This window comes from Piliocolobus tephrosceles, chromosome 8 (genome assembly GCF_002776525.5).
Source record: "Piliocolobus tephrosceles isolate RC106 chromosome 8, ASM277652v3, whole genome shotgun sequence".
NCBI lineage: Eukaryota > Metazoa > Chordata > Mammalia > Primates > Cercopithecidae > Piliocolobus > Piliocolobus tephrosceles.
In genome coordinates this window covers 9,474,187-9,489,542 of record NC_045441.1, presented here as the reverse complement: position 1 = coordinate 9,489,542, position 15,356 = coordinate 9,474,187, and the positions used below count along the sequence as shown (strand labels likewise).

At 49.6% G+C, this 15,356-nt stretch overlaps 1 protein-coding gene and 1 long non-coding RNA gene across 2 annotated transcripts in view; one reads left to right on the top strand and one right to left on the bottom strand.

The window, feature by feature from the left end:
* Positions 1–517: 517 nt before the first annotated feature.
* LOC111530201 lies at positions 518–12,133 on the bottom strand. The gene is made up of 4 exons (XR_002727731.1): positions 12,005–12,133; positions 8,958–9,032; positions 604–882; positions 518–563 (listed from the first exon to the last, which is right to left on the bottom strand). It is a non-coding gene; the product is annotated as an uncharacterized LOC111530201 (long non-coding RNA).
* Positions 12,134–12,341: 208 nt separating this feature from the next.
* Positions 12,342–15,356, top strand: part of ACTL6B (actin like 6B) — a 16,065-nt gene continuing 13,050 nt past the window's right edge. The window contains exons 1-4 of the mRNA XM_023197258.3: positions 12,342–12,366; positions 12,775–12,851; positions 13,068–13,233; positions 13,535–13,635. Coding sequence (XP_023053026.1) covers positions 12,342–12,366; positions 12,775–12,851; positions 13,068–13,233; positions 13,535–13,635 — 369 coding nt within the window. The remainder of the gene's footprint in view (positions 12,367–12,774; positions 12,852–13,067; positions 13,234–13,534; positions 13,636–15,356) is intronic.

Genomic DNA, 15,356 nt, shown 5'->3' with positions numbered 1-15,356 from the left:
TGCGACTTCCACTTCCCGTGTTCAAGCGATTCTCCTGCCTTAGTCTCCCAAGTAGCTGGGATTACAGGCATGCGTCACCACGCCCGACTCATTTTGATATTTTTAGTAGAGACAAGGTTTCACCATGTTGGCCAGGCTGGTCTCAAACTCCAGACCTCAGGTAATCCACTCGCCCCAGCCTCCCAAAGTGCTGGGATTACAGGCATGAGCCACTGCGCCCTGCCGTTATTTGATTTTTGATGGGAGCTACTGGAGCTAATTTAGATGGTAATGAGAAGGACAGGAGGAAAGAGAGAGGAAAAAGAAGTTGGCCAGATGCAAGGAAGGACAGAGTTGCCAGGTGATGACCAATGAGTAGCCACCTTGTCTGAGAAGGCAGGACCCTCGAGAGCAAGTGGCAGATGTGGCTCTGATGGGTCACAGGGCCTCCTTCCTCTACCTGTTCTGGCTTCTTAGTCTCTCCTCCTCCTCAGGGCACTCTGCAAACATTGTTTTTCCCAGAATCCTGACTGTGGCCTCCTCTTCTCACTCTCTATGTTATTCATTGGTGACTTCATCCACTACTGTGACTTTACCTGCTAGTTGCTCATAACACTCTCAAACCTGTCTCCAGCCCAGATGTCTCTTCCCCATGTGCCGACTTGGTGTACATTCAACGGCTGACTGAATATCCCCACTTAGATGCCCATGGACAGTGGCATGCTGGCATCTGCTCATGCCAGATCACAAGTGCCCATTGTACACCCAGCTCCTTATTCAGTGAAGTCATCTTGGTAGTAGAAACTTGAAGAGCCAGGCGCGGTGGCTCACGCCTGTAATCCCAGCACTTTGGGAGGCCCAGGTGGGTGGATCACCTGAGGTCAACATGGTAAAACTCCATCTCTACTAAAAAATACAAAAAAATTAGCTGGGTGTGGTGGCGGGTGTCTGTAATCCCAGCTACTCGGGAGGCTGAGGCAGGAGAACCACTTGATCCCAAGAGGCGGAGGTTGCAGTGAGCCAAGATAGCGCCATTGCACTCTAGCCTGGGCGACAAGAGCGAAACTCCATCTCAAAAAAGTAAAATTAAAATTAAATAAAATAAGATAGTAGGAACTTGAACTCAGCCATGGTGGCTCTATTTACATCATGGACATTGGCAAATGCTTCCGATCAGGGCTCCCCCTTTTTGAAGAGTTGGTTGTTAGGCATGGTGGCTCATCACCAGGAGTTTGAGACTAGCCTGGGCAATGGAGTGAGACCCCATCTTTAAAAAAATTAAAAATTATCCAGGCATGGTGGCATGCCTGTAGTCCCAGCTACTCAGGAGGCTGAGGTGAGAGGATTGCTTGAGCCCAGGAGTTGGAGGCTGCAGTAAGCTCTGATCGCACCACTGCACTCCAGCCTGAGTGACAGAGCAACACCCTGTCTCAAAACAAACAAAAACCATTTACTACACACCACTGTTTGCAGACATCTCACATTCAACATATTCAAAACTAAGTTAATCATCTTCCCCTGAGCCCCACCATGCCCAACCTTATCCCTTCCCTGAATCTTCTGGCCCAGTTGACGACACCAGCACCCACTCCAGTATTTCCCAGGCCCTCCCTCCCCATATCCAAAGGATGGTCAATTAGTTAGGGTATAGTCGAAGTGGCTATAACAAAGAATTCCCCAAAATTCAGTGACTTAACCTCAAAATAGACACTCCAGGACTGTGGGGACATCTCTGCCATCTTTTTTTTCTTTTCTTTTCTGTTTTTTGTTTTGTTTTGTCTTTTGTTTTTGTTTTGTTTTGTTTTGTTTTGTTTTTGAGATGGAGTCTCGCTCTGTCACTCGAGTTGGAGTGCAGTGGCTCGATCTTGCCTCACTGCAACCTCCACCTCCCAGGTTCAAGTGATTCTCCTGTCTCAGCCCCCGAGTAGCTAGGATTACAGGTGTGTGCCACCACACCCGGCTAAGTTTTGTATTTTTAGTGGAGACGGCGTTTCACCAAGTTGACCAGACTGGTCTTGAACTCCTGACCTCAAGTCTGCCCGCCTCAGGCTCCCAAAGTGCTGGGATTACAGGCATAAGCCACGGCACCTGGCCAGTCTCTGCCGTCTTAAACATGTGGCTTCTATCTCTCTGTTCCATGAGTCCTAGGCAGAAATCACCATCATATCTGAATGTGGGAAGGGGGGTAAAGTGGGAAGCACAGGTCCTCTCCTGATTAAGGACACCACTAACCTGCTCAGAAGTTGTCCAGATGCAGCTGGACACAGTGCCTGTAATTCCAGTACTTTGGGAGGCCAGAAGAAGGTTCGCTTGAGGCCAGGAGTTCAAGACCAGCCTGGTTAACATAGCAAGACCCTCATCTCTATTATTTACATTTCTAATAAAAAATAAATTAAAACGGCCGGGCCCTGTGGGTCAGGCCTGTAATCCCAGCACTTTGGGGGGCTGAGGCGGGTGGATCACGAGGTCAGGAGATCGAGACCATCCTGACTAACATGGTGAAACCCTATCTCTACTAAAAATATAAAAAAAGTAGTCAGTCGTGGCAGCGTGCGCCTGTGGTCCCAGCTACTAGGGAGGCTGAGGCAGGAGAACGGCGTGAACCTGGGAGGCAGAGCAGTGAGCTGAGTTTGCGCCACTGCAGTCCAGCCTGGGCAATAGAGCGAGACTCTATCTCAAAAAAATAAGTTAATTAATAAAAATTGATTAATTAATTAATTAAAATGAAAAAAAGAAGTTGGTCAGATGCAAGGAAGGCTGGGACATGTAGTCTCTATCCATGTACCCAGCTAAAACATTATTAACAAAGAAGGCAATTTAGGAGGCCAAGGCAGGGGGATTACTTGAGCCCAGGGGTTCGAGACCAGCCTGGGCAACATAGTGAGACAGTGTCTCTATAAAAAATAAAAAATAGGCCGGGCGCGGTGGCTCAAGCCTGTAATCCCAGCACTTTGGGAGGCCGAGACGGGCGGATCACGAGGTCAGGAGATCGAGACCATCCTGGCTAACACGGTGAAACCCCGTCTCTACTAAAAAATACAAAAACTAGCCGGGCAAGGTGGCAGGCGCCTGTAGTCCCAGCTACTCGGAAGCTGAGGCAGGAGAATGGCATAAACCCGGGAGGCGGAGCTTGCAGTGAGCTGAGAACCGGCCACTGCACTCCAGCCCGGGCGACAGAGCGAGACTCCGTTTCAAAAAAGTAAAAATAATAAAATAAATAAAAATAATAAAAAATAATAAAATAGTCTGGGCATGGTGACTTGCACCTGTAATCTCAGCACTTTGGGGGCCGAAGGAGAAAGATTGCTTGAGCTCAGGAATTCGAAACCAGCCTGGGCAACATAGTGAGACTTCGTGTTTACTAAAGATAAAAATTAATTAATTAATTAACCGGATGTGGTGGCATTTGTGCCTATAGTCCCAGCAACTCATGAGGCTGAGGTGGGAGGATCCCGTGAGCCCAGAGGATTGACGCTGCAGTGAGCTATGATCACACCACTGCATTCCAGCCTGGGTGACAGAGTGAGACCCTGTCTCAAAAAAACAATAATTGATGATAATCATAATAAACAAAGAAGGGCAATGGGAGATGGTATAAGAGTAGCAGTCTATGCCTAGTGGATCTATCATGTTAATGTTACCGCTCTCTCTCTCTCTTTTTTGTTTTTTTGGTAGCCTCAACCTCCTGGGCTCAAGTGATCCTCTTGCCTCAGCCTCCTGAGTAGCTAGAACTACAGGCACACACCACCACAATAGGCTAATTTAAAAAAATTTTTTTTCTGTAGAGATGGGGTCTCGATATGTTGCCTAACGTGGTCTCCAACACTGGCCTCAAGTGATCTTCCTGCCTCAGCCTCCCAAAGTATTCGGATTACAGGCATGAGCCACTGTGCCCAGCCCAATGCTATCTCTTGAATACTGCTTAAATCCATCCCTTCTACGGTGTGCCAATTGCTATTACCTTGATTTCTGCCCATTTCCTGGCCTCTAGCTTAGTACCTCTCTAATCAATCTACCAAATGGCTGCCAGAGATATCTTTCTAAAAGGCCAGTTGGATCAATAACCCTTCTGTTCAAAATCTTGCAGTAGTTCCCAGGGGATTCCAGGAGAAGAGTCAACTTCTTTGCATGACACAAAGGCCAGGTCTTGTCCCCTCAACTCAGAATGCCTTTCACCCCTCCTCCAGCTCCACTTCCTTGTCTGCCAGAAAAACCCGGGCCATTTCCTGGGGCTTAGTTTACTTATTGCTTCCTTCACCGCAATGCTGTTTGTGTGCTATTGCAATGCCGGCTCCATTCGTGTTGAAGCCTTTACTGGACTGTGTATTTCTGGGCACTTGCCATCCATCCTGGAACCGGGGCTCCCTGTGAAGCCAAGGAACTTGGTTTATCTGGCCGAAGACTGGGTGAAGGCCGGGTACAGTGGCTCAGACCTGTAATCTCAGCACCTTTCAAGGCTGAGGCAGGTGGATTGCTTGAGGTCAGGAGTTCGAGACCAGCCTGGGCAACATGGCAAAACCTCATCTCTGCAAAAAATGCAAAAGTCAGGCTGGGCATGGTGGCTCACACCTGTAATCCCAGCACTTTGGGAGGCCAAGGCGGGTAGATCACCTGAGGTCACGAGTTTGAGACCAGCCTGGCCAACATGGCAAAACCCTGTGTCTACTAAAAATACAAAAATTAGCCAGGCGTGGTGGTACGTTCCTGTAGTCCCAGCTACTCGGGAGGCTGAGACAGGAGTATCACTTGAACTTGGGAGGCAGTGATTGCAGTGAGCCAAGATCATGCCACTGAACTCCAGCCTGGGCAACAGAGCAAGACTCCGTCTCAAGAAAAAAAAAAAAATCAGTTGGGTGTAGTGGCATGTGCCTGTTGTCCCAGCTGCTTGGGAGACTGAAGCAAAAGGTTTGCTTGACTCCGGGAGATTGAGGCTGCAGTGAGCTGTGATCACGCCACTGCACTCCAGCCTGGGTGACAGAATGAAATCCTGTCTCAAAAAAGACAAAACAAAACAACAAAACAAAAAAATAGAATCCTGGGTGAGAGCTCAGTAACAAGGAACAGACCCTCACAAAATGCCAAATCATTTCCAAGATGTGGGATCTGTGGTGCCTAGGCCCGGCCCTAGCACCTCAGACATCATCACCAGGCTCAAGTTTGGCCAGCCTGAACGTGGCCATGGAATGTGAAGCTCTCCAGATCACTTTACTGAATGATTTGTTTAATCATCCATCTTCCTATGAGCCATTTTTATTCCCAGTGTCTATCAGGCAAATAGAGAATATTTATGGAATGAATGAAAACTTGACATTTGCTCCAGGATCAGCACTTTTCACATACTTTGGTTCAGATCTCAGCTCTGTCACTTACCAGCTGAGTGACTTTGGGCAAATTCCTCAATCTCTCTGTGTCTTTGTTTCCCCTGCAAAATGGGGAAAATAATCTGGTTGTTATGAGGACTAAGTGATGTGATGTATGTAAAGCATTCATAACAATGCCTGGCACACAGTAGACACTTTGGGTCTGGTTTAAAAAAAAACAATAGTTTGGCGGAGCGTGGTGGCTCACGCCTGTAATCCCAACACTTTGGGAAGCCAAGGTGGATGAATCGCTTGAGGCCAGGAGTTCAAGACCAGCCTGGCCAACATGGTGAAACTCTGTCTCTACTAAAAATACAAAAAAATTAGCTGGACCTGGTGGTGCACGCCTGTAATCCCAGCTACTCAGGAGGCTGAGGCAGGAGAATCACTTGAATCCAAAAGGCGGAGGTTGCAGTGAGCTGAGATCACACCACTTCACTCCAGCCTGGGCGACAGAGCGAGACTCCGTCTCAAAGGGAAAAAAAAAAAGCCAGCCTGGGAAACATAGCAAGACCCTGTTTCTACCAAAAAAAAAAAAAAAAAAAAAAAAAAGACAAAGAAAAAGAATCCAGGCATGGTGGCGCTTGCCTGTGGTCCCAGCTACTCAGGAGGCCAAAGTGGGAGGATCATCTGAGCTCAGGAGTTTGAGGCTGCAGTGGTGCATGACTGCACTCTAGCCTGGGTGAAAAGCAAGACTCTCTCTCTAAAACGAAAAAGGGAAGGCCCAGTGTGGTGGCTCACGCCTGTAATCCCAGCACTTTGGGAGGCTGAGGCAGGTGGATCACAAGGTCATGAGTTGAAGACCAGCCCGGCCAAGAAGGTGAAACCCCGTATCTACCTAAAATACAAAAACTGGCCAGGTGTGGTGTCGGGCGCCTGTAATCCCAGCTACTCGGGAGGCTGAGGCAGACAATTGTTTGAACCCAGGAGGTGGAGGTTGCAGTGAGCTGAGATGGCGCCACTGCACTCCAGCCTGGGCGACAGAGTGAGACTCAGTCTAAGAAAAGAAAGAAAGAAAGAAAAATAGACAAACAGAAACAGTTGTAGGCATGAACACATTGGTTTTATTTTATTTTATTTTATTTTATTTTATTTTATTTTATTTTATTATTTTATTTTATTTATTTTATTTTATTTTATTTTATTTGACAGTATCTCACTCTGTCACCCAGGCTGCAATGGTGTGATCATAGCTCACTGCAGCCTTGACCTCCTCCAGTTGGTCATTAATTACTTCGTCTCATCTCCTCCTGACACTGACCTCTGTCAGCGGCTCACATCCAACCCTCCGTCTAGACTGAACTCCTATTTCTACATATTCCAACAGTTTTCATGTCCTTAGACCTCTGTCCATGTGTTCTCTTTGTGGGATATCTTTCCCACCTTCTTCACCTATGAGCTTCTATTCATCCTTCACCGTTTTTGTTTGTTTGTTTTTGAGATGAAGTTTCACTCTTGTTGCCCAGGCTGGAATGCAATGGTACAATCTCAGCTCACTGCAACCTCCACCTCCCAGGTTGAAGTGATTCTTCTGTCTCAGTCTCCCAGGTAGCTGGGACTACAGGTGCCCATCACGACACCCAGCTAACTTTTTGTATTTTTAGTAGGGATGGGGTTTTGCCATGTTGGTCAGGTTGGTCTCAAACTCCTGACCTCAGGTGATCCACCTGCCTCAGCCTCCCAAAGTGCTGCGATTACAGGCATGAGCCACAGTACATGGCCTCATCCTTCACAATTTATCTCCAACTTCATTTCTAGAAGATTTCCTGGATTCTCAGAGACAGGTAGCCCCTCCCTCCTCCGGGCCTCCTTTTTTTTTTTTTTGAGACAGAGTCTTGCTCTGTTGCCCAGGCTGGAGTGCAGTGGCACGATCTCGGCTCACTGCAAGCTCCACCTCCCGGGTTCACGCCATTCTCCTGCCTCAGCCTCCCGAGTAGCTGGGACTACAGGCTCCCACCACCACACCCGGCTAATTTTTTGTATTTTTTTTTTAGTAGAGACGGGGTTTCACTGTGTTAGACAGGATGGTCTCCATCTGACCTCATGATGCACCCGCCTCGGTCTCCCAAAGTGCTGGGATTACATTATTTATTTGTTTATTTATTTTTTATTTTTTTTATTGAGGTAGAGTCTCACTCTGTCACCCAGGCTGGAGTGCAGTGGTACAATCTTGGCCCACTGCACCCTCTGCTTCCCAGTTTCAAGCCATTGTCCTGCCTCAGCCTCCTGAGTAGCTGGGATTACAGGTGCGTGCCACCATGCCCAGCTAATTTTTTGTATTTTTAGTAGAGACAGGATTTCACCATATTTGTCAGGCTGGTCTTGAAATCCTCACCTTAAATGATCCGCTCACCTCGGCCTCCCAAAGTGCTGGGATTACAGATGTGAGCCACCGCAACCAGCCCTGTCCTCCTTTTCACCTCTCTTCTGTGCATATCTGAGCTCCCCACTGCACCCAAGCTCCTTGAGAGCAAGGATACCCTGTATCTCACCCATCTCAGTATCCCTCCTATGCATAGCATGGTGCCTGCTACACAGTAGGCATCAAAGATGTTTCTTGGCCAGGCACAGGGCTCATGCTTGTAATCCCAGCATTTTGGAAGGCCAACGCAGGAGGATCTTGAACCCGGGAGTTCGAGGCTGCACTGATCCATGACCATACCACTGCACTCCAGCTGAGCAATAAAGCAAGACTCTGTCTCTTTATTTTATTTCTTGAGACATGGTCTTGCTCGGTTGCCCAGGTTGGAGTGCAGTAGCACGATCATGGTTCACTATAGCCTCAACCTCTTGGACTCAAGTGATCCTCTTGCTTCATCCTCCCGAGTAGCTGGGACTACAGGATCACACCAACGTGCCTGGCTAATTTTTTAGAAAACCTTTTGTAGAGACGGGTTCTTGATATGTTGCTCAAGCTGGTCTCTAACTCCAGGGTTCAAGCCATTTTCCTGCCTTGGTCTCCCAAAGTGCTGGGTTTATAGACATAAGCCACCATGTCCAGCACTTGTCTCTTAAAAAAAAAAAAAGGATATTTGTTGAATCAATGAATGGACAAGTGAAATGTATTAATTGCTTTATCCTAACCACTTCCATAATATACTAGAATCTTTTTTTTTTTTTTTTTTTTTGGGGACGAGGCTTCTTTTCCCCCGCTGGGGTGCAGTGGCCGGATCTCAGCTCACTGCAAGCTCCGCCTCCCAGGTTCATGCCATTCTCCTGCCTCAGCCTCCCGAGTAGCTGGGACTACAGGCGCCCGCCACGTCACCCGGCTAGTTTTTTGTATTTTTTAGTAGAAACGGGGTTTCACCGTGTTAGCCAGGATAGTCTCGATCTCCTGACCTCGTGATCCGCCCGTCTCGGCCTCCCAAAGTGCTGGGATTACAGGCTTCAGCCACAGCGCCCGGCTTATATACTAGAATCTTATGTTAGGATCCCATGACAAAAGAAAATTGGTCACAGTTGACTGAGAGTTAAATCAAGTCCTGCCCTGTAGTTAGCAAACTGTAGCTTCCCCCCAGCCATGAGAAGAAAATTCACTGCTCATTACCAAATAGACTGCAGATTTCCAAGTTATGTGTAATAATATTAAGGCCTCAACACATCCACAGGGACACTTACTGAATAGTCCTGTGTACCCAGCTTTCAGCTAGACACTGACTCCAGAATCAGATGGGGGCCTCACTGCCAGCTGTTCTACAGACAGAGATAGCACAGCTTGGTGAGAAACACAGAGATGTTAGGAAACAAAGGCATATCTCAACTGGCTGATAAGAGCTGTGGGTTCTAATCCTGGCTCTGATCCCAGCAGACTGTCTGATCCAGGACAGAGCTCAGGTTCTAGCTGGAAAAAACAAAACCAAACCAAACCTGTAAAACCCCTACAGGCACACATCACCATGCCTGGACAGATTGGACAAGTTTCCTTTTGTTTTTTATTATTCTTTTTAGATGGAGTCTTGCTCTGTCACCCAGGCTGGAGTGCAATGGTGCGATCTTGGCTCACTGCAACCTCCACCTCCCAGGTTCAAGTGACTCTCCTAACTCAGCCTCCCGAGTAGCTGGGACTACAGGCTTGCACCACCACACCCAGCTAATTTTTTTTATTTTTAGTAGAGACGAGATTTCACAATGTTGGCCAGGCTGGTCTTGAACTCCTCACCTCAAGTGTTACGCCTGCCTTGGCCTCCCACAGTGCTGGGATTACACGTGTGAGCCACCATTCCCAGTCAAGAATGGGGAAGTTTCTTTTCTTCTTCTTTTTCTTCCTCTTCTTCTTCTTCTTCTTTTTTTTTTTTTTTTTTTTTTTTTTTTGAGAGATGGGGTCTCTGTGTTGCCCAGGCTGGTCTCAAACTCCTGGCCTCAAGCAATCCTCCCACCTCGGCCTCCCAAAGTGCCGGGATTACAGGCATGAGCCACCACATGCCCTGACTGAGCAAGTTTCTAAATCTGAGACGGTTAGGGTGGTAGGGAGGAAAGAAGGGATAGTAGGAATTGGCAAGGTAAACTTCAGAGTAAGTGAGGCAACATCATTAAATGTCAACAAAAGGAGAGGGGTAAGATGAACAGAATCACTTTCCACCCCAACATTCCTTTCATCCTCACCTCAGCATTTTAAAACGATAAGAAATGCAAGCACTTGGCTGGGCATGGTGGCTCATGCCTGTAATCCCAGCACTTTGGGAGGCAGAGGTGGGTCATTCATTTGAGGTCAGGAGCTCAAGACCAACCTGGCCGACATGGTGAAACCCTGTCTCTACTAAAAATAATACAAAAAAAAAAAAAAAAAAAAAGCCAGGAGTGGTCGCACGCACCTATAACCCCAGCTACTTGGGAGGCTGAGGCAGAAGAATTGTTTAAACTCGGGAGGGAGATGTTGCAGTGAGTCGAGATTGCACCACTGCACTCCAGCCTGGGCGACAGAGTGAGACCCTGGCTTAAAAAGAAAAAAAGAAATGTAAGCACTTTAAGAGATCCACTCAATTCCTCCAGGCCTCAATGGACTGACCTAGGGTCACTCTGGAAAAATCTCATTCTCTCAGCTCCTGAGTCAGCCCTCTCCCCTACAGCTCACCACTCCCGCTGAAACCTGGACCCTTTCAGTCTTAGAATCCAAGTCTGGACTTGGAACCAACCCTAGGCATTGAAATGCCACCGTCATCAGTAGGTAATCCATGAGCCAGCTCAAGCCATCTGTTCTTTGGCCGGGGAGGGGTGGAGTCTCTTCCAGGGTGGGCATGTGGTGAGCAGAGAACCTTCAGGGGCATGCGGACCTCACATAGTATCCTCTTCCTGTGCTATCTCTGGTCTCAAAGCTCCCTCGCCCCATACTCTTGAGTATGAGACGGGCACATACTCAACACACACAAGCATTCATATGTGCATATGTACACACATGCACCCATACGCCAACACACATAGACACATACATACAGACACACACACCCTCACATAAGAGTCCCTCAGCTACCCCAAGTTGTCAGAGCTGCTCCTTTGCCTTTGCTACCAAAACCGTGGTGCCAGGAGCCCAGAATAACCTGGGACCCAAGCAGTAGAAAACCCTGTTGTTAGTCCGGCGCTGCGGCTGACGCCTGTAATCCCAATGACTCAGGAAGCCAAGGTGGGAGGATCGCTTGAGGCCAGGAGTTCAAGACCAGACTGGGCAACATAGTGAGGGCCCTTCTCTAAAACAAGCAAACAAACAAAAAAAGCCAGGTGTGGTGGTGTGCACCTGTAAGTCCCAGCTACTCAGGAGGCTGAGGCGAGAGGATCACTTGAACCCAGGAGTTCAAAGTTATGGTGAGCTGTGAGCGTGCCACTGCACTCCAACCTGGGTGACAGAAGACCCCAATTCAAAAAGAAAAGAAACAAAAACCCTCTTGTTGATAAATGCCTCCTTAGGAAAACAGGCACTGAAGAGAGAGAGAGATGGAGAAAAGAAGCTAAAGCCAGGTGGGCTGAATGCCTGTGTGTGAACGTATGTATATGTGCGTAAGCATGTGTACACATGTATAAGGCCCAGGTACTGGGGGTGGGGGTGGGGGCAGAGCAAGGCAAGGAAAAGAGGGGCCAGCGAAAGACAAAAGGGGGGAAGTTGGACACGGTGGCTCATGCTTTTAATCCCAGCACTTTGGGACATTGAGGCCAGGAGTTCAAGACCAGCCTGGGCAAGGTAGCAAGACCCAGTCTCTTAAAAAAAAAAAAAAAAGGAAAAACCAGAGAGAGATGGAGACACACCCCCACCCCCTCTGGTCCCTCTCTTAATCTTCCCTTCCCTCCCTCGCCCGGCAATTCCATTTAGGCCTGGGTGTGGCAGAACCCAGCTCAGAGCAGCCTGAAGATAGATGACCCTTCTGGGGAGTGGAGCTCTCTCCGCAGTCTTGCTTTAAAAAGTAAGGGGGTAGAGGTCGGACACAGTACTTTGAGAAGCTGAGGTGGGAGGATTGCTTGAGGCCAGGAGTTCGAGATCAACCTGAGCAAGACCCTCTCTCCACAAAAAAAATTTTTTAATTAGCCAGGAGTGCTGGCACCTGCCTGTAATCCCTGCTATCTGGGAGGCTGAGGAGGATCGCTTGAGCTCTGGAGTTCGAGACCAGCCTGGGCAACGTAACAAGACCTCCGTTTCCACCAAAAAAATTAATAAAAACAAAAAGCAAGGGGGTAGGGACCTCATCAGTCGTCCTGCAGAGTCCTGGTCTCCGCCTCTTCCCTGCTCTCCTCTCTGCTGCCCGTTCCTTAGCGACGGTCTCTAACTCCCTGCTAGGCGGCCCCTGCCCCATCTCCTCCTGGTCGCCTAACGGAGGGTATCTTCCCCTTTAAATCAGCGGCCCCGGTCCGGTCATTGTCTCGTCTGGCAGCCAATCGGCGGCGCCGTTGGGGGCGGGGGATCCGGCCTCCCAATTGGTCGCCGCGCGCCCCGCCCCGCCAGGGATCCCGGGAGCTGTCCGGCCACCTCGGTGCTGATCCCGCCGCCGCCCACGGGCCGCTAGCAGCGCAGAGGGCACTATGAGCGGGGGCGTCTACGGCGGAGGTGAGCGAGCCTCCGGCCCCCTGCGTTCCGAACCTGCGCCATCCATCCGAGCTCTGGGCATCCCGGGGCCTGTCACCTCCGCGTATGAACGGGTCCAGTCCCAGGCTCGGGTCTCCCGCCTCCCCTGGCCCAACCTCTCTACCTTGCAACCCACCTCCACCTGGCCCCGGCCCCTTCCTTTCCCGTCGGGAGGGTGGCCTGAGCAAGGCCAGTGGGCAAGAAGGGACCCTGGAGGTATGATGCCCCCACTCCCAGTCCCAGGACCTCGGACTCCAGGCCCAGTTCCCACCAGCCCCAGACTGGTGTTGAAGGTGGCGAGACTGTGGCTCTGCCCTGACTTTCTCTCGGAACGACCTAGCGGGAGAGAGTTCAGGGGAGGTCCCCTTACAGGCCTGTCTCCCCTCACAGATGAGGTGGGGGCGCTGGTCTTTGACATTGGCTCCTTCTCAGTCCGCGCTGGGTACGCTGGGGAGGACTGTCCCAAGGTGAGCCTTCCAGTCTCCTCTCTAAATCCCAGGGGCTCCGGACCCTTCTTCAGGCTTTCCAGTGACCCACGGCTCTCCTAGATCGCCCAGAAACTCTGCTGAGCGGGAATGTGGGAATAAACCCAGGGGCGGGCTGAGGACCCTGCTGTGGGGCTGGACAGGGGCAAGACGGTGACCCCTCTCCCTGCCGATCCTCCCCCAACCCTTCCCCACCAGGCTGACTTCCCCACCACAGTGGGGCTGCTGGCCGCGGAGGAGGGGGGCGGGCTGGAGCTGGAGGGGGACAAAGAGAAGAAAGGGAAGATCTTCCACATCGACACCAATGCCCTGCACGTGCCTCGGGATGGAGCGGAGGTCATGTCGCCCCTCAAGAATGGCATGAGTAAGGGGCCCCCACCCATCACCTCCTGACAGATAGGGAGCCCACTCCCCACGATCTGGGACATAGCAGCCCCCACTCCCCAAGGAGTCTTCCTTGCAGCCCCAGGGTTCTTCTTGCTGCCAGGGTTCTTCTCGCTGGATTCCCTTCCCAGGGGCCCACCAGGTTTCTGGGAAGGGGGGACGTTCCCCTGGACCTGGACTCACTGACCCTCCTTTGGGCTTGGCCTTTCTCCCTCCTTTTCTTCCTGTCCCTACCCCTGCCTGCCCTCCTGCCTGTCTCCACTCTGCTCTTCTGGCCCCAGTCGAGGACTGGGAGTGCTTCCGAGCCATCCTGGATCATACCTACAGCAAACACGTCAAGTCTGAGCCAAACTTGCACCCCGTGCTCATGTCCGAGGCCCCGGTGAGTGCCTCCTCCATTCCCATGTCCAACCCCGATCTCCACTGCACCTGCTTCCCACCATCCACCTCTCCTCCTCTCCCCTCAAGCCACTGCTGTCAGACACTTCCCTTCCCTTTTCAGACTCCCCTCACCCATCCCAACCACTTTCCTTCCTTCTTGGCTAAGTCTCCATCCCTCCTGCTCTCTTCTTGCTCTATCTACTCTGCTGCCCTTCTCCATCTCCAAGTCCTTTTTTAATTTCTTTCTTTCTTTTTATTTTTTTTTGACACAGAGTCTCACTCTGTCGCCCAGGCTGGAGTGCAATGGTGAGATCTCAGCCTCTGCCTCCCGAGTTCAAGGGATTCTCCTGCCTCAGCCTCCCGAGTAGCTAGGATTACAGGCACCTTCCATCATGCCTGGCTAACTTTTTGTATTTTTAGTAGAGATGGGGTTTCGCCATGTTGGCCAGGCTGGTCTCGAACTCCTGACCTCAGGTGATCCACCCGTCTTGGTCTCCCAAAGTGTTGGGATTACAGGCATGAGCCACCATGCCCAGCCTCCAAGTACTTTTCTGACCTTTTAACTTATTATTATTATTATTTTGGTCAACATTGGTGAGCTGGGGATGTGGGCTCACACCTATAATCCCAGCACTTTGGGAAGCCAAGGCGAGAGGATCACTTGAGCCCAGGAGTTTGAGACCACCCTGGGTAATATGGCAAGACCCATCTCTTTTATCAAAACAATAACAATTTAAAAAATTTTTAAACTGCATTTTAAAAAACGTTCTTTTTTTTTTTTTTTTTTTTTTTTTTTTTTTTTTTTTTTATATTTTTTTTGAGACAGAGTCTTGCTCTGTCGCCCAGGCTGGAGTGCAGTGGCCGGATCTCAGCTCACTGCAAGCTCCGCCTCCTGGGTTTATGCCATTCTCCTGCCTCAGCCTCCCTAGTAGCTGGGACTACAGGCGCCTGCCACCTCACCCGGCTAGTTTTTTGTATTTTTTAGTAGAAACGGGGTTTCACCGTGTTAACCAGGATGGTCTCCATCTGCTGACCTCGTGATCCACCCGTCTCGGCCTCCCAAAGTGCCGGGATTACAGGCTTGAGCCACTGCGCCCAGCTAAAAAACGTTCTTACCCACATCCTTATAGATTCCTCTTTATAAAAGAAACGGTTTTTCTCCTTTTTACCTAATTTTGGGGGTATTTTCTTCCACATCTCTAATATTACACTTAAATTGCTGCCTGTGGAGTTTTTAGTTTTAGATATTATCAATGAATTTTCCACTTTTGAAAATGATCACTTAGCTCTCTTTTCCTCCCCAGCCTATGCCACAACATATTTCTATTACCCTCCTTTAAGTACAGTGGGTTTTGTTGTTGTTGTTGTTGTTGTTTGGGGTTTTGTTTGTTGTTTGTTTTTGAGATTTTGTCTCAAAAACAGGGGCTCCGCTCAGTTGTCACCCAAGTTGGATTGCAGTGGCACAATTCTGCAGCCTTGGTCTCCTGGGCTCAAGTGATCCTCTCATTTCAGCCTCCGGAGTAGCTGGAACTACAGGCATGAGCCACCACACCCAGCTGATTTTAAAATTTTTTGTAGAGACAGGGTTTCACCATGTTTTCCAGGCTGGTCTTGAATTCCTGGGCTCAAGCGATCCGCCCGCCTCAGCCACCCAAAATGCTGGGATTACAGGCGGGGTCCACTGCACCTAGCCCAGTTGTATTTTAGACTTTAAAAGAAATC